Genomic DNA, 26,557 nt, shown 5'->3' on the forward strand with positions numbered 1-26,557 from the left:
TGAACGCAAGAGAAGTGACACAATTTCACCTGGTTAATATTACCTGCTAATTTCTTTTAGCTAAATATGCAGGTTTAAAAATATATACTTCTGTGTATTGATTTTAAGAAAGGCATTGATATTTATGGTTAGGTACCTTTTTTGCGAATGCGCACCGCATCGATTATATGCAGGACACACTAGATAAACTAGTAATATCATCAACCATGTGTGGTTAACTAGTGATTATGATTGATCGATTGATTGTTTTTTATGAGAAGTTTAATGCTAGCTAGCAACTTACCTTGGCTTCTTACTGCATTCGCGTAACAGGCAGGCTCCTCGTGGAGTGCAATGAGAAGCAGGTGGTTAGAGCGTTGGACTAGTTAACCGTAAGGTTGCAAGATTGAATCCCCGAGCGTACAAGGTAAAAAATCTGTCGTTCTGCCCCTGAACAAGGCAGTTAACCCACCGTTACTAGGCCATCATTGACATTAAGAATGTGTTCTTAACTGACTTGCCTAGTTAAATAAAGGTGTTAAAAAAACAAAACAAAACGTCCAAATACCGATTTACTTGAAATCGGCCCTAATTAATCGGCCATTCAACCTCTAGTGTAGATGTCCTGGAGGGCAGGTAGTTTGCCCCCGGTGATGCGTTGTGCAGAACTCACTACCCTTTGGAGAGCCTTACCGCTGTGGGCGGAGCAGTTGCCGTACCAGGCGGTGATACAGCCCGACAGGATGCTCTCGATTGTGCAGCTGTAAAAGTTTGAGTGTTTTTGATGACAAGCCAAATTTCTTCAGCCTCCTGGGGTTGAAGAGGCGCTGTTGCGTTTTCTTCACTATGCTGTCTGTGTGGGTGGACCATTTCAGTTTGTCCGTGATGTGTAAGCCGAGGAACTTAAAACAATCCACCTTCTCCCCAGTGTTGAGGATCAGCAGGGTGGAGATGTTGTTTCCTACCCTCACCACCTGGGGGCGTCCCATCAGAAAGTCTAGCACCCAGTTGCACAGGGCAGGGTCGAGACCCAGGGTCTCGAGCTTAGTGGTGAGTTTGTAGGGTACTATGGTGTTAAATGCTGAGCTGTAGTCGATGAACAGCATTCTTAAATGGGTATTCCTCTTCTCCAGTTGGGATAGGGCAGTGTGATTGCGAGGTGATACGATCCTTGACTGGTCTCTCAAAGCACTTCATGATGACGGAAGTGAGTGCTACGGGGCGGTAGTCGTTTAGCTCAGTTACCTTAGCTTTCTTGGGTACAGGAACAATGGTGGCCCTCTTGAAGCATGTGGGAACAGCAGACTGGGATAAGGATTGATTGAATATGTCCGTAAACACACCAGCCAGCTCGTCTGCGCATGCTCTGAAGACGCGGCTAGGGATGCCGTCTGGGCCAGCAGCCTTGCAAGGGTAAACTCTGTGAAAATGTTTTACTCACATTGGCTGCGGTGAAGGAGAGCCCGCAGGTTTCGGTAGCGGGCCGTGGCACTGTATTGTCTTCAAAGCGAGCAAAAAGGTTTTTAGTTTGTCTGGGAGCAAGAGATCGGGGTCTGCGACGGGGCTGGTTTTCTTTTTGTAGTCCATGATTGACTGTAGACCCTGCCACATACCTCTCGTGTCTGAGCCATTGAATTGCGACTCTACTTTGTCTCTATACTGACGCTTAGCTTGTTTGATTGCCTTGCGGAGGGAATAGCTACACTGTTTGTATTTGGTCATGTTTCTGGTCGCCTTGTCCTGATTAAAAGCAGTGGTTCGCTCTTTCAGTTTTGTGTGTGCTAGTGGGGGTGTGTGTGCTAGTGGGGGTGTGTGTGCTAGTGGGGGTGTGTGTGCTAGTGGGGGTGTGTGTGCTAGTGGGGGTGTGTGTGCTAGTGGGGGTGTGTGTGCTAGTGGGGGTGTGTGTGCTAGTGGGGGTGGGGGTGTGCTAGTGGGGGTGGGGGTGTGCTAGTGGGGGTGGGGGTGTGCTAGTGGGGGTGGGGGTGTGCTAGTGGGGGTGGGGGTGTGCTAGTGGGGGTGGGGGTGTGCTAGTGGGGGTGGGGGTGTGCTAGTGGGGGTGGGGGTGTGCTAGTGGGGGTGTGTGTGTGCTAGTGGGGGTGATAGTGTGTGCTAGTGGGTGGGTGGTTGTGCTAGTGGGTGGGTGGTTGTGCTAGTGTGTGTGTGTGCGTGTGCTGGTGTGTGTGTGTGCGCTCAAGTAAATGAGCATACATGTGTGACTCTCTCTCTCTCTCTCTCTCTCTGTCTGTCCGTCTGTCCCTCTGTAGCAGAGCCAAGGTGATGGTTCCAGGTCAGTGTTGCTGCAGGTTGCAGAGTCGGCCTACCGTTTCAGCTTGGGCTCAATTGCTGGAGGTAAGGGACTGGGGAGGGGGTGATGCGGTAAGGGACTGGGTGAGGTAAGGGATGGTACATTTTAAATATTTCCAGTTTCAATCGCACACTTAGAAGCTCATATTTGAGATGGTTCATATCTTCTGTGTATGTCGACAGACATGTTTAACTATAGAATAATTTAACTATAGCATATTAAACAAAACAGAAGTTCTACCAACTGGGGACATTTTGGCTATTTTTAGGCGGTTTAGGGTTTAAATTAGGGGGCCTCCCGAGTGGTGCAGTGGTCTAAGGCACTGCATAGTAGTGCTAGGTGCGTCACTACAGACCTGTGTTCGATCACGAGTTGTATCACAACCGGACATGAACGGGAGTCCCATAGGGCAGCATACAATTGGCCCAGCTTCGTGGAGGTTTGGCGAGGGGCTTTACTTGGCTCAACGCGCTCTTGTGGCAGGCCGGCAGTGAGACGAGATCAGAAAAGGGGGTAAAATACAACCAAAAACAATTAGGCTTGCTTGTTGAAGGTTAGGTTTAGGGTTAAGGTTAGGTTTTGGGGTTAGTGAAAATAAGATTTTGAATAGGAAGCAACTGTGTCCCCACAAGGTTAGTAAAACAAGACTGTGTGTGTGTAGCTACGGGAGCCACGGCGGTGTATCCAATAGACCTGGTTAAGACCAGGATGCAGAACCAGAGGAGTACAGGCTCGTTCGTAGGAGAACTGATGTACAAGAACAGCTTTGACTGTGCCAAGAAGGTGCTGCGCTATGAAGGCTTCTTCGGATTCTACAGAGGTACGGACAGACACCTCTTCCCCTCATAGCTGCTCTCCTGATCGCTCTTCTTCCCCTCATGGCTGCTCTCCTGATCGCTCTTCTTCCCCTCATGGCTGCTCTCCTGATCGCTCTTCTTCCCTTCTTGGCTGCTGTTTTCCCCTCTATCCATCTCTTCTGCTCTTTATCTCTCTTTCCATCCCTGTCTCCTTCACTCTTTTCTCCTGGTCCACATATTTTTCATATCCTGCTCTTCTTTTACCTAAACTCAGCAAAAAAAGAAACTCACCTCTCACTGTCAACTGCGTTTATTTTCAGCAAACTTAACATGTGTAAATATTTGTATGAACATCACAAGATTCAAATACTGAGACATAAACTGAACAAGTTCCACAGACATGTGACTAACAGAAATGTAGTAATGTGTCCCTGAACAAAGGTGGGGGTAAAAATCAAAAGTAACAGTCAGTATCTGGTGTGGCCACCAGCTGCATTAAGTACTGCAGTGCATCTCCTCATGGACTGCACCAGATTTGCCAGTTCTTGCTGTGAGATGTTACCCCACTCTTCCACCAAGGCACCTGCAAGTTCCCAGACATTTCTGGGGAGAATGGCCCACCCCCCCTATGATCCAACATGTCCCAAGCGTGCTCAATGGGATTGAGATCCGAGCTCTTCGCTGTCCATGGCAGAACACTGACATTCCTGTCTTGCAGGAAATCACGCACAGAACGAGCAGTATGGCTGGTGGCATTGTCATGCTGGAAGGTCATGTCAGGATGAGCCTGCAGGAAGGGTACCACATGAGGGAGGAGGATGTCTTCCCTGTAACGCACAGCGTTGAGATTGCCTGCAATGACAACAAGCTCAGTCCGATGATGCTGTGACACATGGACCCTCCACCTCCAAATCGATACTGCTCCAGAGTACAGGCCTCGGTGTGACTTTCATTCCTTCGACGATAAACGCGAGTCCGACCACGTGAGACAAAACTGCGACTCATCAGTGAAGAGCACTTTTTGCCAGTCCTGTCTGGTCTAGTGACGGTGGGTTTGTGCCCATAGGCGACGTTGTTGCCGGTAATGTTGTAAGGCACGTCCTGACCAGACAGGCCTACAAGCCCTCAGTCCAGCCTCTGTCAGCCTATTGAGGACAGTCTGAGCAGTGATTGTGCGTTCCTGGTGTAACTCGGGCAGTTGTTGTTGCCATCTTGTACCTGTCGCGCAGATGTGATGTTCGGATGTACCGATCCTGTGTAGGTGTTGCTACACGTGGTCTGCCACTGCGAGGACGATCAGCTGTCCGTCCTGTCTCCCTGTGGTGCTGTCTTAGGCGTCTCACAGTACGGACATTGCAATTTACTGCCCTGGCCACATCTGCAGTCCTCATGCCTCCTTGCAGCATGCCTAAGGCACGTTCACGCAGATGAGCAGGGACCCTGGGCATATTTATTTTGGTGTTTTTCCAGAGTCAGTAGAAAGGCCTCTTTAGTGTCCTGTCGTGTCTTTGGCATCATTAAACTGAAGACTTATTTATCAAATAACTCTCTGTAATTATTATTACGCGATTAAACTGATTAATCATGTAACTAATTAACTAGGAAGTCGGGGCACCAAGGAAAATATTCAGATTACAAAGTTATAATTTTCCTAATTACTTTTCTGATATTTTATATCTGATCAATTAGTCTTCGAATTAATGAATTACTTATTTTACCTCACGTTAGTCTCATTCCAAACGTCGTATATTGTTGGTTATCTGCACAAACTGTCTTCACTGAGTCATCCATACATCAATTGTCTTAAATCATTTATTAACTAAGTAATTCACAGAACTGCATAAACAAACAGTAGATATTTACAAGGAAATGATAATGGAGTTTCCCTAGTGGGATAAACCGGTATCGCGGCTTGGTGGACAAAAAGGGAAGTGGGGGTCAACTGAGATGAGACACTACAAAGTTGATAATTATAACAATTGAAATGCTGATCCTTTGCACATGAACGCTCACTCATTCGGGAACAATTGCAATCTATATATATATTTACGCTCAGTGTGTCGTCGGGATCTCTGCGAAAAAGTTAGTTTCTGTTGTAGTTTCCGTCCTCTCTCTCTCTGTCGTGGTTAGAGTGGATAGTTCAGAGTGACATTCATTCATGTTGTTATGGATAGGTGTTTCTGCGGTTGTCGTTCTTCGCGTTCAATGAGACCGAATTCCTGCAGACCAGTAACTAATATCAAAGACTTGTTCTTATTCTGTCGGTATCGTTAGTCTAAGAGTTTAACCACGTGGAATGGTTAAAAGATTCAGCAGTCTGGTCTCAAACCTTGGCCCTCTCGTTATCGAGGTAGTTTGGGAGAAACATGGTCTGGTGATGGAAAACCCGAGTGGGGGTTTTATTCAGAAGTTGCAGAAAAGGGGCTGTCCCAGGATGCCCGACCCTAACTGGGCTCATGGGCGGCCCTCTGATTTAGTTAAACACAAAAGGGAATTGGAGTTTCCTTTATTAAACAGTCCAAAATCACATTACACAATTTTACAAACAGTATCATCCTCACTCATTCATCTTATACAACAATTAGATGTAAACCTCATATCTGAGGCTATTATATAAACAGCGTTATGGTAATGTGGCCGCACCGTCTCTCATGAGTTTTACAAACTTGTAACAAACGGACCAGTTCGTAGCTGGATTCTTCACCAATCTTTTATACCTACTCTGGAACATATGTTGTTCGGACCTCAAGTTCTGTGAGGTGGAAGAAATTACTTTGTTCTCTATGAAAATTCACTCTGTCTCTATACTGTGTGGCCATGAGGCAGGATCTTCCCTAGGAATCTACGACCTCTCTGACCACAGCAGCCTGGTTGTAGGAGGCAGAGAGGGGGATGGTGCTCGCTGTACCCAAAGACGGCAACGTCATGACAGTCCTAAGTTTTCATAACTGTGACCTTAATTGCCTACCGTCTGTAAGCTGTTAGTGTCTTAACGACCGTTCCACAGGTGCATGTTCATTAATTGTTTATGGTTTATTGAACAAGCATGGGAAACAGTGTTCAAACCCTTTACAATGAACATCTGGGAAGTTATTTGGATTTTTACAAATTATCTTTGAACGACAGGGTCCTGAAAAAGGGACGTTTCTTTTTTTTTTGCTGAGTTTATATTCACTGCTCTCCTCCTGCTCTCTCTTCTGTTGATGGGAAAACGACTGAAGGCTCCCATCTAGTGTTGGCACACCCACACTGCAACACTAAACCTGCATCCATCCATCCACTTCTTCTTTTGTCCTTTTAATTCTCCCCTTTCCTTCATTCTCATCCCTGCACTCTTCTCCTCCCTTCTCTCCTTCTACCCTGAGAAACTAGTCATCGTGAGATGTGGTTCATGTCATATGTGGACTCAATCTCCCATGCTGCTCTCCAGGTCTTCTTCCCCAGCTCATAGGCGTGGCTCCAGAGAAGGCCATCAAACTCACAGTGAGTCAAACTCCTCCCCCTCCTGTTCACTCAGCCAATCACTATGGAGATGAATCCTAAATTAACACTAAATTCTTTCTCAGACGTTCCTGGCTATTCCCTCTGTAGTATCTCTGCTGATTCCCTCTCTCTCTACCCCCTCTCTCCCTGTAGGTGAATGACTTTGTGAGAGATAAGTTCACCGGTAAAGGCGACACCATTCCCTTTGCTGCTGAGGTGCTGGCTGGAGCCTGTGTGAGTAAGACTGGTCAATCAATCAATCAAATGTATTTATAAAGCCCTTTTACATCAGCCGATGTCACACAAGTGCTGTACAGAAACCCAGCCTAAAACCCAAAACAGCAAGCAATGCAGAAGCACGGTGGCTAGGAAAATCTCCCTAGAAAGGCCAGAACCTAGGAAGAAACCTAGAGAGGAACCAGGCTATGAGGGGTGGCCAGTCCTCTTCTGGCTGTGCCGGGTGGAGATTATAACAGAACATGGTCAAACGTTCATAGATGACCAGCAGGGTCAGATAATAATAATCACAGTGATTGTAGAGGGTGCAACAGGTCAGCACCTCAGGAGTAAATGTTTGTTGGCTTTTCATAGCCGATCATTTAGAGTTAAGAGACAGCAGGTGCGGTAGAGAGGGAGTCCAAAACAGCAGGTCCGGGACAAGGTGGCACGTCCAGTGAACAGGTCAGGGTTCCATAGCCGCAGGCAGAACAGATGAAACTGGAGCAGCAGTGTGACCAGGTGGACTGGGGAGAGCAAGGAGTCCTCAGGCCAGGTAGTCCTGAGGCATGGTCCTAAGGCTCAGGTCCTCCGAGAGGAGAGAGATAATTAGAGGGAGCATACTTAAATTCACACAGGACACCGGATAAGACAGGAGAAATACACAAAATATAACAGACTGACCCTAGCCACCCGAATCAAACTATTGAAGCATAAATACTGGAGGCTGAGACAGGAGTGGTTGGGAGACACTGTGGCTCTGTCCGACGATACCCCCCGGACAGGGCAAAACAGGCAGGACACCACTAGAGGGATATCTTCAACCACCAACCTACTACGCTGAGACAAGGCCGAGTATAGCCCACGAAGATCTCCCACACATTCTAGGGACCGTAAGGAGGCCTGTGTCTTGTGACCGAAGCGTACGTGTAGGTATGTACGGCAGGACCAAATCGGAAAGACAGGTAGGAAGCCCATGTAATGCTTTGTAGGTTAGCAGTAAAACCTTAATCAGCCCTAGCCTTAACAGGAAGCCAGTGTAGAGAGGCTTTCACTGGAGTAATATGATCAAATTTGTTGGTTCTAGTCAAGATTCTAGCGTGTTTAGCACTAATGTTACGAAGATGGAAAAAAGCTCTCCTTCGTCAAAAGAGAGATCAGGGTCCAGAGTAACGCTGAGGTCCTTCAGTTTTATTTGAGATGACTGTACAACCATCAAGATTGTCAGATCCAACAGAAGATCTCTTTGTTTCTTGGGACCTAGAACTAGTATTTCTGTTTTGTCCGAGTTGAAAAGTAGAAAATGTGCTGCCATCCACTTCCTTATGTCTGAAACACAGGTTGCCAGGGAGGGCAATTTTGGTGCTTCACCATGTTTCATCGAAATGTACAGCTGTGTATCGTCCGCATAGCAGTGAAAGTTAACATTATGTTTCCGAATGACATTACCAAGAGGTAAAATATATAGTGAAAACAATAGTGGTTCTAAAGCGGAACCTTGAGGAACACTAAAATGTACAGTTGATTTGTCCAGAAGACAAACCATCCACAGAGACAAACTGATATCTTTCCGACAGATAAGATCTAAACCAGGCCAGAACTTGTCTGTGTAGGCCATTCTCCAAAAGAATGTGGTGATCGATGGTATCAAAAGCAGCACTAAGGTCTGGGAGCACAAGGACAGATGCAGAGCCTTGGTCTGACGCCATTAAAAGGTAATTTACCACCTTCACGAGTGCAGTCTCAGTGCTATGATGGGGTCTAAAACCAGACTGAAGTATTTCGTATACATTGTTTGTCTTCAGGAAGGCAGCGAGTTGCTGCGCAACAGCTTTTTCAAAAAATGTTGAGAGGAATGGGAGATTTGATATAGGCTGATTTTATTTTTTTCTGCGTCGAGGTTTGGCTTTTTCAAGAGGTTTGATTTCTGCCACTTTTAGTGGGTTTGGTACACATCCGGTGGATAGGGAGCCGTGCATTATATTCAACATAGGAGGGCCAAGCACAGAAAGCACCTCTTTCAGTAGTTTAGTTAGAATAGGGTCCAGTCTGCAGCTTTAAGGTTTAGAGACAAGACTATTTTCATCAATGTGTCAAGAATTACAAAACTTGAGTGTCTCCCTTGATCTTAGGTCCTGGCAGTGTTGTGCAGACTGAGGACAAGTGAGCTTTGGAGGAATACGCAAATTTAAAGAGGAGTCCATAATTTGCTTTATAATGATCATGATCTTTGTCAAAGTTCATGAAATTATTATCACTGCTGAAGTGAAAGCCATCCTCTCTTAAAGAATGCTGCATTTTAGTTATCTTTGCGACAGTATCAAAAATAAAGTTTGGATTGTTCTTATTCTCCTCAAGTTGGAAAAATAGGATGATCGAGCAGCAGCGAGGGCTCTTTGATACTGCACGCTACTGTCTTTCCAAGCTAGTTGGAAAACTTCCAGTTTTGTGTAGCGCCATTTCCATTCCAATTTTCTGGAAGCTTGCTTCAGAGCTCGGGTATTTTCTGTATACCAGGGAGCTAGTTTCTTATGACAAATGTTTTTTGTTTTTAGGGGTGCGACTGCATCTAGGGTATTGCGCAAGGTTAAATTGAGTTCCTCAGGTGGTTAACGGATGTTTGTATTCTGACGTCTTGGGTAGGTGGAGGGAGTCTGGAAGGGCATCTAGGAATCTTTGGGTTGTCTGAGAATTTATAGCACGACTTTTGATGCTCCTTGGTTGGGGTCTGAGCGGAATATTTGTTGCGATTACAAAAGTAATAAAATGGTGGTCCGACAGTCCAGGATTGAGGAAAAACATTAAGCTCCACAACATTTATTCCACGGGACAAAACTAGGTACAGAGTACGACTGTGGCAGTGAGTAGGTCCAGAGACATGTTGGACAAAACACACTGAGTCGATGATGGCTCCGAAAGACTTTTGGAGTGGGTGTGTGGACTTTTCCACTTGAATATTAAAGTCACCAAAAATGTGAATATTATCTGCCATGACTACAAGGTCCGATAGGAATTCAGGGAACTCAGTGAGGAACGCTGTATGAGGCCTGTAAACAGTAGCTATAAAAAGTGATTGAGTAGGCTGCATAGATTTTATGACTAGAAGCTCAAAAGATGAAAACCCAGTCATTTTTGGGGGGGAAATTGAAATTTGCTATCGTAAATGTTAGCAACACCTCTGCCTTTTGTACGATGTGCGGGGGATATGGTCACTAGTGTAACCAGGAGGAGAGGCCTCATTTAACACAGTAAATTCATCAGGCTTAAGCCATGTTTCAGTCAGGCCAATCACATCAAGGTTATGATCATTGACTATTTCCTTGGAAGTGAGGGATCTAACATTAAGTAGCCCTATTTTGAGATGTGAGATCACAATCTCCTTCAATAAAGACAGCAATGGAGGAGGTCTTTATTCCAGTGAGATTGCTAAGGCGAACACCTCCATGTTTTTAGTTTTGCCCAACCTAGATCGAGGGACAGACACTGTCTCAATGGGGATAGCTGAGCTGACTGCACTGACTATACTAGTGGCAGACTCCACTAAGCTAGCAGGGTGGCTAACAGGGTGCAGGCCAGGCAGCAGGCTATCTCATTGTGGAGCTGGGGGAGTTAGAGCCCTGTCTATGTTCATAGATCAGATGAGAGCACCCCTCCAGCTAGGGAGGAGTGAAGGACTTGGTCCTGATTGTGGGGGAGTCCCAATTATCTCAAATGATATCTTTTGGGAGGGCCAAAAACAGTTTCAACCAGCGATTGAGTTGAGATTCTGCTGTAGAGCTCATCACTCCCCCTAACTGGGAGGGGGCCAGAGACAATTACTCAATGCCGACACATCTTTGTAGATGATTTACATGCTGAAGCTATGTTGTGCTTGGTGACCTCTGACTATTTCACCCTAACATCGTTGGTGCCGACGTGGATAACAGTTTTAGCTTTAGCCAGCACCATCTTCAGATTAGCCTTAACGTCGGTAGCCCTGCCCCCTGGTAAACAGTGTATGATCGCTGGATGATTCGTTTTAAGTCTACTACTGCGGGTAATGGAGTCGCCAATGACTAGGGTTTTCAATTTGTCAGAGCTAATGGTGGGAGACTTCGGCGTCTCAGACCCTGTAACGGATGGAGGAGAGACCAGAGGAGACTCTGACTCGTTGCTTAATGGGGAGAACCGGTTGAACGTTTCTGTCGGCTGAATGAGTGACACCGGTTGAGCATTTCAGCATTTCCCTCCAGAAGCCATGAGAAAGTTGTCCGGCTGCGGGGACCGTGCGAGGGGATTTGTACTAACGTTACTATCTGTACTTACTGGTGGGACAGATGCTGTTTCATCCTTTCCTACACTTACCTTTCCCTAACGATTGCGTCTGAAGCTGGGTTTGCAGCACGAAACGTTAGCAACAAACCGCACAGCTGCACATAAACAAGTCTGTTCCATCTCGCTCAAACTTCCCAACCCTAAACCCCACCCATTCTATTCTACCTAATCCTACTTAAATGGGAGGCTGTGGTAGCAACCCTCCCTTCCTCATGTACCCTATGTCACTCTCCGCAGGCAGGGGGGTCCCAGGTGGTCTTTACTAACCCGCTGGAGATAGTCAAGATCAGATTGCAGGTGGCAGGAGAGATCACCACAGGACCCAGAATCAGCGCCCTCAGTGTCATCCGAGACCTCGGCTTGTTCGGCCTCTACAAGGTGTGTGTTTGACCATTACGTCTGGTGGCATTGTGCTTGTATTTTGGGAGACAAAGGCCTTTTGATTGAAAATGTCTGTCACTTACCCTTTGTGTGTGTAGGGTGCTAAAGCGTGTTTCTTGAGAGACATCCCTTTCTCAGCCATCTTCTTCCCAGTGTACGCCCACACCAAGGCTCAGTTCGCCGACGAACAGGGAAGACTGGGCGCATTACAGCTGTTAGCTGCTGGAGCTATCGGCGGTACACACACACGCACTACACACACACCTACCCAGCGATGCAATTCAATTCCATTTTATTTGACTGTCAAAAACAGTCATAGCCACAGGTGATACCCTTTGACTGCATTTCCCAGGTATCCCTGCTGCCTCCCTGGTGACGCCTGCTGATGTCATCAAGACGCGCCTGCAGGTAGCAGCGAGGGCGGGACAGACCACCTACACTGGAGTCACGGACTGCTTCAGGAAAATCATGCATGAGGAGGGATTCAGAGCACTGTGGAAGGGAGCTGGAGGTGTGTGTGTGTGTGTGTGTGTGTGTGTGTGTGTGTGTGTGTGTGGAAATGGGAATTTGCTTACACTCTGTCTCTCTCCCCAGCTCGTATGTGTCGATCCTCTCCTCAGTTTGGGGTGACTCTGGTGACCTATGAGCTTCTACAGCGGTGGTTAAATGTGGACTTCGGAGGGCAGTAAGTACACACACACTCTCCCCACTGTTATAACTCAAGTTATCATACAATGTCTCCCATTTCCCTATCTTTCTCTCTCCAGTCGTCCGTCAGGGTCTGAGCCCACTCCTAAGTCTCGTATCTCGGAGCTTCCTCCGGTCAGTGCTGACCACGTGGGCGGTTACCGTCTGGCTACGGCCACCTTCGCTGGCGTGGAGAACAAGTTTGGCCTCCACCTGCCCAAGTTCAAGTCCTCTGGAGTGGTCTCCATTCACCATGATACCCCTTCTGCCTCCCCTCAAGAGGAGGCTGCTGCACCCTAAAGACTGGGCCTCTGCCCACTCCACTAGGGAGTATACACTTAGACACACACTCCCAGGGGCCATGCAACAGAAATACATACACACTGTTTGTAGGGCCATGTAACCAGAAATACACACACACTCCCAGGGGCCATGCAACAGAAATACATACACACTGTTTGTAGGGCCATGTAACCAGAAATACACACACACTCCCAGGGTCCATGTAACCAGACATACACACAGACGTACACACTGCCCCCCACTCCTCCAAGGGACTAATTCAGTGCACTTTCTCCCTGGTCCTGGAGAGCTGACTGTAGGTCAGTAGTTAAAGCTCAGTCAGTAACATGAACACTGCACTGTGTTGTACTGTACTGTGTTGTATCTCCAGTGGCTGCATGCTCCTCTTTACTTCTCTCATCCCTCTTTTCATCTGAAACATGTATTTGAAAAGTAGCCTTGTCTCCCCCCTGCATTCCGGTTGCTACCCCCCCCCCCACATTCCGGTTGCTCCCCCCCACATTCCGGTTGCTCCCCCCCACATTCCGGTTGCTCCCCCCCACATTCCGGTTGCTCCCCCCCACATTCCGGTTGCTCCCCCCCACATTCCGATTGCTCTCCCACGCTGTTCTCTCTCTCACACGCCTCTCTCTCTCTCTGGTGGCTCCTCTCTTCTCATTAATAACTGATTTAGATTTTTTTGTTTTTCTTTCGGATGCACATTGTGTGTAAGGCTACTTTGGTTGGACAGTGTGTAGGGGATATTTGATTGGACAGCGTGTGTAAGGCTTTACTCTGATTGGGCCTTGCACAGGAAGTTACTGTACATATTGTAGATCTGCTGTACAGAGACGTGACACTGCTGGAAAGGAATTGTTACTGTAAGGTTGGACAACAATGTTATGGTAATGTTAGAGCAACACCATGAGGATAATGAGAGAAACATTTTGGTTACAGAAGCGTTGCAGTAATGTTAAAAAGCAACGTGACGGTAATGTCGGAGTGACGTTACTGTTATGTTAGAATGACGTTGGGACTCTGTCTCTTGAGAATCACTGATGTACAGACCTTTTCAACATAAGTGTTTATTGAGGAGAATCATGAGCAAAGGATTAGATAACTTAAATCCATTTCAATTCATTGTGTATTTTATTGAAATAAAGCATATGTATGGTTTTAATTCTAGAGGTTAAAGTGTTTATTTCAAGGGGAATAAACAGCAAAAAGGGACAAGCAAAACCTTACCAGGAGTTTTGGCGTAATACTAGACTTGGTCACTTCATGTTATACTGATACAATTTTACAAAATGTCCTATCATATCAAATTCATTAAATAAGGAGCACAGAGTGCATTCGCAAAGTATTCAGACCCCTTCCCTTTTCCACATTTTGTTACGTTACAGCCTTATTCTAAAATTGATTAAATTAAACATTTTCCTCATTAATACACCATAATAACAAAGCAAAACTTTTTTTTTTGGTACTCAAAAAATATGAAATACCTTATTTATGTTTTACGTATTCAGACTTTGATATGTGACTCGAAATGGAGCTCAGGTGCATCCTGTTTCCATTGATCATCCTTAATGTTTTTACAACTTCTACAATTCAATTGATTGGACATGATTAGGAAAGGCACACACCTGTGTTTAAGGTCCATCAGTTGACAGTGCATGTCAACCAAGCCATGAGGTGGAAGGAATTGTCCGTAGAGCTCTGAGACAGGATTGTGGCGACACAGATCTGGGGAAGGGTACCAAAAAATGTCTGCAGCATTGAAGGTCCCCAAGAACACAGTGGCCTCCATTCTTAAATTGAAAAACTTTTGAACCACCAAGGCCGCCCAGGCAAACTGAGCAGTCGGGGGAGAAAGGCCTTGGTCAGGGAAGTGACCACGAACCCAATCGTCACTCTGACAGAGCTCCAGAGTTCCTCTGTGGAGATGGGAGAACCTTCTACAAGGACAACCATCTCTGCAGCACTCTACCAATCAGGCCTTTATGGTAGAGTGGCCAGACAGAAGCCACTCCTCAGTAAAAGGCGCACAAGAGCCCGCTTGGAGTTTGCCAAAAGGCACCTAAAGGACTCTCAGACCATGAGAAACAAGATTCTCTGGTCTGATGAAACCAAGATTGCACTCTTTGGCCTGAATGCCAAGCCTCACGTCTGGAGGAAACCTGGCACCATCCCTAAGGTGAAGCATGGTGGTGACAGCATTATGTTGTGGGGATGTTTTTAAGCGGTAGGGACTGGGAGATTAGTCAGGATCGAGTGAAAGATGAATGGAGCAAAGAACTGAAAGATCCTTGATGAAAACCTGCTCCAGAGCACTCAGAACCTCAGACTGGGGTGAGGTTCACATTCCAAAAGGACAACGACCCTAAGCACACGCAGGAGTGGCTTCGGGACAAGTCTCAATGTCCTTGAGTGGCCCAGCTAGAGCCCGGACTTGAACCCAGTCGAACATCCTCTAGAGAAACCTGAAAATATCTGTGCAGCGACGCTCCCCATCCAACCTGACAGAGCTTGAGAGGATCTGCAGAGAAGAATGGGAGAAACTCCCCAAATACAGGTGTGCCAAGCTTGTAGCATCATACCTAAGAAGACTCGAGGCTGTAATCACTGCCAAAGGGGCTTCAACAAAGTACTGAGTAAAGGGTCTGAAAACTTATGTAAATGTGATATTTCAGTTATACATTTTTTATACATTTGTTCACATTTCTAAAAACCTGTTTTTACCTTGTCATTATGGGATATTGTGTGTAGAATGATGGGGGGGACTATTTAATCAATTTTAGCATAAGGCTGTAACGTAACAATGTGGAAAAAGTCAAGGGGTCTGAATACTTTCTGAATGCGCTGTATCTATACAGAGTTTGGTAAACTCCTTCCAACAGAGAATTGTGTAATGGACAATGTTCCAACAACAAAAGTCTAGTTGAAATGCTAATTAGAATGTGGTGCATTTGGTGCCAACATGTTGGATAGTTGGCCAAACTCTCTATGCATCTATGGCTCTACTTAGGTCCACATCTTCATATGAGGAAATACTTCATTTACATCGTTTCAGGAAGTAGAGAGACACTGGGTTTCTATTAAGAGACCTACAGGTACAGTGCATTTTTAAATGGATAAAGTAATATTAACTTAGTTTTTTTCAAAAACCACTAACATATTCAGTCAAGGCAAGTAAAGTTTAAAAAGCACTTTTTGTCTTGTAGTGGTATGAGCTTAGGTGTAGTGCTAATGTTAGGGGATATAATAGTAAAGCTATCCACAGACATGTTTAAAATATGTGCAACCGCATATGATAAATAAGAGCATGGATAAATAAAATTGACGCTAAAATCTAAGGACATTGCTGACCTAGTGTATAAAGGTTGGAATGGGTCATCCTGTTTCTTTCTCTTCACCATTAAACCCACATGGTCAGCCTTTAGGGAATACACATACGCCTCCAAAGACGTACAAATACAAGAGATGCAAAGTAGTAAAAAGGTGCAAAGGTACAAAGTTTTGCATATTTAGGGAAGAGCTGTGGACAGAACACTCAAATGTTCTAGAACCTGAGAGGATAAACATCACTCCTGTTCCAACTGGAGGGGAGTGGTTACCATGGTGATCAGGCGACTAGGCGCTGCGCGGCCAGCTCCTCTCCTTCATCGCGGTTCTCGTTGATCTCTACCAGCGTGTGCACCAAACGGGTCCATTCATCTGCCTTGGGCACACAGATTTGCTGTGGAAACACACAGGTTAAACAAATTGCAGGTTTGACACTTGTGATTTATTTCAGTGCAGGAATATAAGGGTTTAACTAGATGAATGAATAGATCTCTCACCTCCCCTACGTCATAGACTAGCACCTGTCCGTCTGAGTCTCCTGTAGCGATCTCTCTCCCTGAGTGAGCCCACCGCACACGGTTCAGAGCAGGAGACCCATTCACACACACACTTGCACTGGGCACCTAGGACACACACAGTGTTTATGTTGCATTGTTCATTGCGTGTGTATAAATGTGTGTTGGGGAGGAGCTATAGGAGGACAGGCTCATTGTAATGTCTGGAATGGAACATTTGGAACGGAGTCAGATGAGGTTTCCATATGTTTAATACCGTTCCATTACAGCCATTACAATGAGCCCGTCCTCCTATAGCTCCTCCCACCAGCCTCCTCTGGTGTGTGTACCTCTGTGTCGTTGTTGAGGTTCCACAGGTCCAGGCGTCCAGATCCATCTACACAGGCGAAGAGGGCGGGGTGTGTGGGAGACCACATGACATCATACACATAGTCACAGCTGTCCTCAAATGAATACAGAGGACGGGTACTCTACAGAGAGAGAGAGAGGGTACTGTTAGAGAATGACGTAGGGTTGATGTTTCTGTGTGTGTGTGTGTGTGCGTTACCTTGGTGGTCCACAGCTTGACGGTCCAGTCGAAGGAGGAAGAGATGAACAGATGGGAGAAATCCACGGGACCCCCGGCACTGTGACAGCTCAACCCAGTGACCGGACCATGATGTCCCTCAAACACATCACTGATACCTGCTTTACTGTAACACAGACCATGTGCACAAAGCAATCGTTACTCCCCATCGCTAAATCAAATCACACACACACTCACGTACCTCCCGTGGCGGCAGGCGGTGTAGACTGATCCATCTTCACTCCCGACCACAAAGTTGTTCACATCACCCAGAGGAAAAGCCATGGAGGTCACTGCTACTGCCTTCGACTGCTTAAACACCAGCTCCAGACTGTCCTGGAAAGCACACACACACACACACAGCATTAAGACTGACAAAACACTAGCTCTGCGATGTCTTAGAACTCAGACACACACACACGCTGCAGTAGTACCTGTGGTTGAGACAGCATGTCCAGGCTCCAGGAGCACATCTTTCCATCAGTCGAGATGCTGATGAGGTTGTGCGCATTCTGGGTCCCCACCACGTTCACACAGTACACTGGGTGCTGAACATCACAGGACACAGACACAGTTCAGTCTCTGTGCGGCAGGTAGCCTAGTGGTTAAGAGCGTTTGGCCAGTAACCGGAAGGTTGATGGTTTGAATACCTTAGGTAAAATGATTTGCTGATGTGCCCTTGAGCAAGGCACTTAACCCTAGCAGCTCCTGTTAAGAGCGTATGACAAATGTCAGTAGCTTGTAAGCTAATATAATGTAAACAACTTCACCATTTGAAAGCTATTGAGCACCCTGCGTGTGTTACCGTGTGAGCGGAGGCAGAAAGAGGAGTTCTCTGTACAGGTGTTCTCTTGTTGCTCCTGTTGTCCCATAGGACGATCTGGCCTGAGTAAGTACCACCCACGACCAGGTTAGGATGGAACCTGGCGAACGCTGCTGACATCACTGCAGACTGGAGGACAGGCAGAAGAAAAGGATTTTCGCAGAGCAGTGTGTGTGTGTGTGGTGGCGCCTTAATTGGGGAGGACGGGTTTGTGGTAATGACTGGAGTGGGATTGTATCAAACACATGGTTTCCATTTGTTTGATGCCATTTCATTCTCTTCGTTCCAGACATTATTATGAGCCGTCCTCCCCTCAGCAGCCTCCACTGGTGTGTATGTATGCGCACGTTCATGCGTTTGTGTACCTGGCAGTGGAAGGTGTATTCAGGTGTTGTCTTCTTGAACTTCATGTTCCAGACCAAAGCCACTCCGTCAGGCTCATGAGGAGCATCCTCGTTGTTGTTGTAGGAGGCCACCAGCAGCTCAGGGTACTGAATCAAACACGAGTCGAACACCAGATGAATATGAATCCGACAGTTACATACAGTATATACACTGAGTGTACAAAACATTAGAAACACCTTCCCTTTGCCCTCAGAACAGCCTCAATTCATCAGTCAGGGCGTGGACTCTACAAGGTCTCAAAAGTGTTCCACAGGGATGCTGGCCCATGTTGACTCCAATGCTTCCAACAGTTGTTTCAAGTTGGCTGAATGTCCTTTGGGTGGTGGACCATTCTTGATTTACACGGGAAACTGTTGAGCACAAAAAACCCAGCAGCGTTGCAGTTCCTGACACACTCAAACCGGTGAGCCTGGCACCTGCTACCATAACCTGTTCAAAGGCACTTCAATCTTTAGTCTTGCCCATTCACCCTCTGAATGGCACACATACACAATCCACTTCTCAAGGCTTAAAAACCCTTCTTTAACCTGTCCCCCCCTTCATCTACACCGATTGAAGTGGATTTAACAAGTGACATCAATAATGGATCATATCTTTCACCTGGATTCACCTGTTCAGTCTATGTCATGGAAAGAGCAGGTTTTGTACACTCAGTGTATATTTACAATCATTGCACACTGTCTTACCTGAGGAGACCAGTCCAGACAGGTGACCACTCTGTTCTTGGACCAACGTTCGTCAGAGAACGCCCTGTTCAGAGATATCTTAGCCCCCGCCTGCATCTCACTGGAAAAAAAGAACGAGAGAGAGGAGGGGGTAGAGAGGAGGAGGGGGTAGAGAGGGAGAGAGGAGGTGGTCCAGTGAGGAGCAGGTGGGGAGAGAGGAGGGGAGAGGAGGTGGGGGAGAGAGGAGGTGGTCGAATGAGGAGCAGGGGGGGAGAGAGGAGGTGGTCGAATGAGGAGCAGGGGGGAGAGAGGTTGGGGAGAGAGGAGCAGGGGGGAGAGAGGAGGGGAGAGGAGGTGGGGGAGAGAGGAGGTGGTCGAGTGAGGAGCAGGGGGGAGAGAGGAGGGGAGAGGGAGAGAGGAGGGGAGAGGGAGAGAGGAGGTGGGGGAGAAGGGGGAGGGGAGAGAGAAGGGGAGAGAGGAGGTGGGGGAGAAGGGGGAGGGGAGAGAGAGGCCATTAGAGAGAGGAGGTGATAGTATTCATAGTGATTATTGTACTACAGTGTTGAGGGAGCTAGCACACAAGCATTTTGCTGCACCTTTTATACCAGCTGGGAAGTGTGTGTGACTAATAATAATTATTATTATTTTACAGTTCGGGGTGTCTCACCCCTCCTTGTCTTCCAGGTCTCGGCCACTGTAGTCAAAGCAGACGTCCACTCGTTCAGACAGAGCGCGCTCCACAATCCTGCTCCCTCGATCGAAGAACGTCATGAATTCCTCCGAGTGGAGAAGCTGCATCTTCTCTTCTTCAGTCAGATCTTTGGGAGGGACTACACACACATATCAGCTGTGGTGTAGGCAGGGCTAGCCAACTTACAGGTCACAGGTAAGAGGTTAAAGTCAGTCTCACCTTCTTCCCGCTTCTCCTCCTGATCAGGTTTCTCCTCCTGGGACTCCTCTGCTGGCTTGGGCTCGGCCATCTCCTCCTCCTCTTCCTCCTCTTCTGCCACACACACACACACACACACACACACACACACACACACACACACACACACACACACACACACACACACACACACACACACACACACACACACACACACACACACACACACACACACACACACACACACACACACACACACACACACACACACACACACACACACACACACACACACACACACAGGTTCAATATCATGCTCACAACAACACAACATACTTAAAAGTCTGTAAATTGCTGGTAACACATAAAACACAAGGACTACCTGGTTTGGCCTGTGTGTGTGTTTGTGTACAGGTGGGGGTCTGTGTCTCCTTGGAGTAGGACACAGACTGTTTGGGTGGGAAATCCACCTGGGTCACCTTTGCCATGCCAAGCCTCAAACCACGCCTGGAGACACATACATAGTCAGGGAGACACATACAAACCTAAAAACACAGCCACAAGATTATACAGACTCTCTCATGGTCACACAAGGTCAGAGACTCTTTCACATCCAAACACACCATCGGAAAGACAAACACTCTACATGCGCTAGCAGACAGCAATGTGCATGATGCAAACATGTCCACCAAGGAAAAGACCAGGAGGAACAGAAGAGAGGAGCAGTACCCCAGCCAAGTAGGGAATGTGTCTTAGACAGTAAGAGAGAGAGAGGAGCAGTACCCCAGCCAAGTAGGGAATGTGTCTTAGATAGTAAGAGAGAGAGAGGAGCAGTACCCCAGCCAAGTAGGGAATGTGTCTTAGATAGTAAGAGAGAGAGAGGAGCAGTACCCCAGCCAAGTAGGGAATGTGTCTTAGATAGTAAGAGAGAGAGAGGAGCAGTATCTCAGCCAATTAGGGAATGTGTCTTAGATAGTAAGAGATAGAGAGGAGCAGTACCCCAGCCAAGTAGGGAATGTGTCTTAGATAGTAAGAGAGAGAGGAGCAGTACCCCAGCCAAGTAGGGAATGTGTCTTAGATATTAAGAGCGAGAGGAGCAGTACCCCAGCCAAGTAGGGATTGTGTCTTAGATATTAAGAGCGAGAGGAGCAGTACCCCAGTAGTTCGGAGTCAGAGTGCAGCTGCAGAGTAGAGGGGTCAGGATCCCAGTGTAACGTCCTGATACAGCCACAATGCACCACCAGGGGGCAGCAGAGAGGGAGAGCGAGACAGAAAAGTTAGATGAGAGAGAAGTAGACAAGAGAAGGAGCGGAGTAGGAGAGAGAGAGATGGAGAAAAAGAGAAAACAACAGGGAGAGAGAGAGAGACAGAGAGACAGAGAGAGAGAGAGAGAGAGAGAGAGATGGAGAGAGAGAGAGAGAGATGGAGAAAAAGAGAAAACAACAGGGAGAGAGAGAGAGACAGAGAGACAGAGAGACAGAGAGAGAGAGAGAGAGATGGAGAGAGAGAGAGAGAGATGGAGAAAAAGAGAAAACAACAGAGAGAGAGAGAGAGAGAGAGAGAGAGAGAGAGAGAGAGAGAGAGAGAGAGAGAGAGAGGTGTGGAGTGGGAAGTGAAAGAGAGAAAGCAGACAAGTCAGAATTTACAAACCTGTTAATAAATACTGAGCCAGGAAGTACACTAAACTAAAATATAAACGCTAGGATATTGGAAATTTAATCAAAGCCTACTAGATGATAAATTGTTTAGAACTAGGACAGAAGAATTTATAACTGACTTTTTTAGACATAACATAGGTACAGCAGATCCCCATATTGTATGGGACACTTTTAAGTGTGCCTTTAGAGGCCATGCAATTCAGTACTCATCTATAAAACAAAAGCAATTTCGATCAAAAGAGTCCATATTAACAAAGGAAATTGAAGGACTAACAGTACAGTTAGAAAACAATAAAAACGGTACCATAGAGGCACAGAATAAGTTAGAGGAAAAACAAAAAGAAATGGAGGAACTTATTCAAGAAAGATCCAGTGTAATATATTACAAAAATAAAGCGAACTGGATGGAATATGGGGAAAAATGCACCAAATTCTTTTTCAATCGTCAATATAGAAATGCTACCAAAAAAAACGTATTAAAACTTGTTACAAATGATGGAGTCACGCATGATTCACCAAATGATATTTTGAAAGAGGAAGTAAAGTACTTTAAGAATATATTTTCATTTCAGGCTCCTCCATCTCCACTAACTGAAACTAATTGTATGGATTTTTTCCCTAATAATAATGTAAAATTAACATCTGTACAGAAAGACTCATGTGAAGGCCTAATTACAGAGGAGGAACTACTTGATGCAATTGGGGCCTTTAAGGATGGGAAAACTCCAGGACTGGATGGCATACCAGTGGAAGTATACAAACATTTTTTTGATATACTCAAAGGACCATTATTAGCTTGTTTTAACCACTCCTATATAAATGATAGATTATCAGACACGCAACAAGAAGGTGTGATATCATTATTACTGAAACAGGACCCAAGTGGTATATATATAGATCCAGTCCATTTAAAAAATTGGAGACCTCTTACACTTCAGTGTTGTGATGCAAAGATCCTAGCAAAATGCTTGGCGCATAGAATAAAAAAAGTTTTGTCAGATATTATTCATCCTAATCAGACAGGTTTTTTACATGGACGATACATTGGAGATAATATAAGGCAAGTACTGGAAACAATGGAACACTATGAAATATCGGGGACACCAGGCCTGGTTTTCATAGCTGATTTTGAAAAGGCTTTTGATAAAGTACGACTGGAGTTTATATATAAATGCCTAGAATATTTCAATTTTGGGGAATCTCTTATAAAATGGGTAAAAATTATGTATAGTAACCCTAGGTGTAAAATAGTAAATAATGGCTACATCTCAGAAAGTTTTAAACTATCTAGAGGAGTAAAACAAGGTTGTCCACTATCGGCATATCTATTTATTATTGCCATCGAAATGTTAGCTGTTGAAATTAGATCAAATATTAATATTAAGGGATTAGAAATCCAGGGCCTAAAAACTAAGGTGTCATTGTACGCTGATGATTCATGTTTTCTTTTAAAACCACAACTAGAAACTCTCCACGGCCTCTTAGAGGATCTAGATACATTTGCTATCCTCTCTGGATTAAAACCAAATTATGATAAATGTACCATATTACGTATTGGATCACTAAAAAATACACATTTTACATTGCCATGTAGTTTACCAATTAAATGGTCTGACGGTGATGTGGACATACTCGGTATACAAATCCCAAAAGAAAGAAATGATCTCACTCCAATAAATTTTTATAGAAAGTTAGCAAAAATAGATAAGATCTTGCTACCATGGAAAGGAAAATACCTGTCTATTTGTGGGAAAATCACCCTGATTAACTCTTTAATCATATCACAGTTTACCTATTTGCTTATGGTTTTGCCTACACCTAGTGACCTGCTTTTTAAATTATATGAACAAAAAATATTCAATTTTATTTGGAACGGCAAGCCAGATAAAATTAAAAGGGCCTATTAATATAACGAATATGAATTCGGAGGGCAGAAATTATTAAATATTAAAGCATTAGACCTCTCACTAAAGGCATCAGTCATACAAAAGTTATACTTAAATCCAAACTGGTTCTCTAGTAGATTGGTACGAATGTCTCATCCTATGTTCAAGAAGGGGCTTTTTCCCTTTATTCAGATTACACCTGCTCACTTTCAGTTGCTTGAAAAGGAAATAATTTCCAAAATATCTTTATTTTTTAAACAAGCCTTAGAAAGTTGGTTGCAATTTCAGTTTAATCCACCTGAAAGGACGGAACAAATAGTACAACAAATCTTGTGGTTAAATTCAAATATAGTAATTGATAAAAAAAATGTATTTATCGAAGAAATGTTTAAAAAAGGTATAATTTTTGTGAATGATATCATAAATAGGACTGGTGGAGTAATGTCACACATGCAGCTAACACAGACATATGGAAATGTCTGCTCTACCCAAAATTACAACCAATTAATTGCGGCATTACCACAAAAATGGAAGAGGCAGGTGGAAGGGGATATAAGTAAGGAACTTGTATGTCGGCCTTATATTAAAGAACATAAATGGTTAAAGAAAAGTGTGATAAATAAAAACATATACCAATTTCATTTAAGGACCAAAAAACTTACAGCTGTGCCATATAAATTGCAAAATAGTTGGGAAGAGATTTTCGATGTACCCATTCCATGGCACATGGTTTATGAATTGATACGCAAAACAACGCCGGATTCAAAACTTCGAATTTTTCAATTTAAATTATTGTACAAAATTCTTGCAACTAATAGAATGTTATATACATGGGGGATACAATCTTCCCAGCTCTGTAGATTCTGCTGTGAGGAGGCAGAGTCATTAGACCATTTATTTTGGTATTGTCCGCATTTTGGTCACAGGTCTCGTTTTTGGTCACAGGTCCAGGAATGGTTGAAGAATTGCAACATTTGCGTAGAACTAACGCTACAGATAGCAATACTGGGGGATTTGAAAAGCCATAGTCAATCAATCAATAATATAATCATTATTTTAGCAAAAAAAATTATTTTTAATTTACAATCCGTGGAAGCTATGAGAATAGGAAGATTCAAATCTTTTGTGAAGCATCACAGCACAGTTGAAAAATATATGGCAAATAAAAATCCGAAATGGATGATGTTGGAAGATAGATGGGAAAGGTTGAGTGGAGCTGAAGGGTGGGACTAATAACAAGATAAACAATGTAGGGCATACGGGATCTGTGAAATGTGTATAGGTGCGGAGCTATTGTGAAATAGCACAGTTACTAGTGGAAATCAAACTGGATGGACAACAGAAATAGAGGAAGGACTAAGAACAAACAAGAGAGAACTATTATAAAGTAGACTGTGTCTGTAAAATGTGTATAAGATGTATAAATTGAAGGTAAAAACAGAAATGTTTATCAGTTTACTCCAATTGGGGGATCGGTGGTAGGGTTTGCGGGGAATAATAATAAAGGTATACTCTTTAAAAAAAGTATGTATGTCTATGTAGGTATGTGTATGTATATATGTGTATATGTATGCATACGTGAATGGATATATATATTTACCCCAAAAAAATATGGGGGATTGGAAATGATGCAGACAATTACATTGGAAGCAACATTCTTTCCGCAATATTAAGCTGATCCAACCCCCAGAAAAAAAAAAATAATAATAATAATAATAATTATAAACGCAACATGCAACGATTTCAAAGATTTTACTGAGTTACAGTTCATATAAGGAAATCTGCTAATTAAAATAAATAAATTAGGCCTTAATCTATGGATTTCACATGACTGGGAATCCAGATGCATCTGTTGGTCACAGATATGTTTAATAAAAGGTAGGGGCGTGGAACAGAAAACCAGTCAGTATCTGGTGTGACCACCATTTGCCTCATGCAGAGCGACACATCTCATTCACAATGTTGACATCAGCTTAACACTCGCCCACAAGAAGCCATAGGCGCTTTCTGCCATCTGCCCGGCACAGTTGAATCCAGGATTTATTTGTGAAGAGCACACTTTGCATTGTGCCGGTGGCCATCGAAGGTGAGCATTTGCCCACTGAAGTGAGTGACAACGCCGAACTGCTGTCAGGTCAAGACCCTGGTGAGAATGACGAGCAGGCGTCCCTGAGGTTTCTGACAGTTTGTGCAGAAATTCTTTGGTTGTGCAAACCCACAGTTTCATCAGCTGTCTGGGTGGCTAGTCTCAGACGATCACGCAGGTGAAGAAGCCAGATGTTGAGGTATCACGCAGGTGAAGAAGCCAGATGTTGAGGTATCACGCAGGTGAAGAAGCCAGATGCTGGCATGGTTACACGTGGTCTGCGGTTGTGAGGTCGGTTGGATGTACTGCCCCAAAAAAAATTCAACTACTATGGAGGCAGCTTATGGTAGAGAAATTAACATTAAATTATCTAGCGACAGCCTTGGTGGACATTCTTGCCATCAACATGCCAACTGCATGTGTTGTGTGACAAAACTGCACATTTTTGAGTGGCCATTTATTGTCCCCAGCACAAGGTGCACCTGTGTAATGATCATGCTGTTTAATCAGCTTCTTGATATGCCACACCTGTTAGGTGGATGGATTATCTTAGCAAAGGAGAAATGCTCACTAACAGGGATGTAAACACATTTTTGCCCAACATTTGAGAGAAATAAGCTTTTTGTGCTTATGGAACATTTCTGGGATCTTTTATTTCAGCTCATGAAACATGGGACCAACACTTTATACATGTTGCATTTATATTTTTGTTCAGTGTAGTTAATCACATAGACACACATACCTAGAGTTTCCATCTCCAGAGTCCTGGCTTCCTGTATCGCTGCACATTGATTTGGCTGAGGGAGACATAGGGGCGGGGACTAGATAGTGAAACAAACACGTATCCTCTGTTATTACTCTCAGAGGCTGGGCTGTTGAGGGTGTGAGTGAATGAGTGAGTGAGTGAGTGAGTGAGTGAGTGAGTGAGTGAGTGAGTGAGTGAGTGAGTGAGTGGTCAGTTGGTTAGTCATAAAATAAAAAAGGGGAAGAAACAAAAAATCAAAAGAAATAAAAGGAGAAGAGAGAGAAAAAGTAGGTGTAAGTGTCATGCTGAGGCTTCATGCAAAAAGGTTTATTCAAAACCAGAAGAGAAAACAACAGAAAATATGTGAAGAATTCTTTAACAATTCAACAAAACCAAGACAGGACAAGGAAATTATATTGGTGTAACACTCAAATGTTAATCACAGACGATGAACGTTAGATTAGAATACAAACTGTGTGTGTGTGTGTGTGTGTGTGTGTGTGTGTGTGTGTGTGTGTGTGTGTGTGTGTGTGT

The 26,557-nt window shown here is 44.8% G+C and overlaps 2 protein-coding genes across 12 annotated transcripts in view; one reads left to right on the forward strand and one right to left on the reverse strand.

Annotated features, from left to right (window-relative positions):
- slc25a12 (solute carrier family 25 member 12) overlaps window positions 1-13,624 on the forward strand; it is a 25,460-nt gene extending 11,836 nt beyond the window's left edge. The window contains exons 10-18 of the mRNA XM_055866545.1: window positions 2,244-2,328; window positions 2,946-3,104; window positions 6,512-6,564; window positions 6,718-6,798; window positions 11,332-11,472; window positions 11,574-11,712; window positions 11,828-11,986; window positions 12,070-12,160; window positions 12,243-13,624. Of these exons, the coding sequence (XP_055722520.1) occupies window positions 2,244-2,328; window positions 2,946-3,104; window positions 6,512-6,564; window positions 6,718-6,798; window positions 11,332-11,472; window positions 11,574-11,712; window positions 11,828-11,986; window positions 12,070-12,160; window positions 12,243-12,462 (1,128 nt within the window). The 3' untranslated portion in view covers window positions 12,463-13,624. The remainder of the gene's footprint in view (window positions 1-2,243; window positions 2,329-2,945; window positions 3,105-6,511; window positions 6,565-6,717; window positions 6,799-11,331; window positions 11,473-11,573; window positions 11,713-11,827; window positions 11,987-12,069; window positions 12,161-12,242) is intronic.
- Window positions 13,575-26,557, reverse strand: part of LOC129813922 (dynein, cytoplasmic 1, intermediate chain 2a-like) — a 21,585-nt gene continuing 8,602 nt past the window's right edge. For 3 of the 11 annotated variants that reach the window (XM_055866547.1, XM_055866548.1, XM_055866546.1), the window contains exons 4-17: window positions 26,021-26,150; window positions 20,804-20,866; window positions 20,031-20,155; window positions 19,670-19,762; window positions 19,427-19,589; window positions 18,781-18,880; window positions 18,055-18,180; window positions 17,672-17,818; window positions 17,301-17,414; window positions 17,069-17,202; window positions 16,849-16,993; window positions 16,631-16,771; window positions 16,284-16,409; window positions 13,575-16,180 (exon numbers count right to left, since the gene is read on the reverse strand). In XM_055866547.1, coding sequence (XP_055722522.1) covers window positions 16,067-16,180; window positions 16,284-16,409; window positions 16,631-16,771; window positions 16,849-16,993; window positions 17,069-17,202; window positions 17,301-17,414; window positions 17,672-17,818; window positions 18,055-18,180; window positions 18,781-18,880; window positions 19,427-19,589; window positions 19,670-19,762; window positions 20,031-20,155; window positions 20,804-20,866; window positions 26,021-26,150 — 1,721 coding nt within the window. In that variant the 3' untranslated portion in view covers window positions 13,575-16,066. The remainder of the gene's footprint in view (window positions 16,181-16,283; window positions 16,410-16,630; window positions 16,772-16,848; window positions 16,994-17,068; window positions 17,203-17,300; window positions 17,415-17,671; window positions 17,819-18,054; window positions 18,181-18,780; window positions 18,881-19,426; window positions 19,590-19,669; window positions 19,763-20,030; window positions 20,156-20,803; window positions 20,867-26,020; window positions 26,151-26,557) is intronic. The other 8 variants (XM_055866554.1, XM_055866551.1, XM_055866550.1 and 5 more) reach the window with 8 other exon arrangements.

Source organism: Salvelinus fontinalis, chromosome 17, assembly GCF_029448725.1.
Source record: "Salvelinus fontinalis isolate EN_2023a chromosome 17, ASM2944872v1, whole genome shotgun sequence".
Lineage (NCBI taxonomy): Eukaryota > Metazoa > Chordata > Actinopteri > Salmoniformes > Salmonidae > Salvelinus > Salvelinus fontinalis.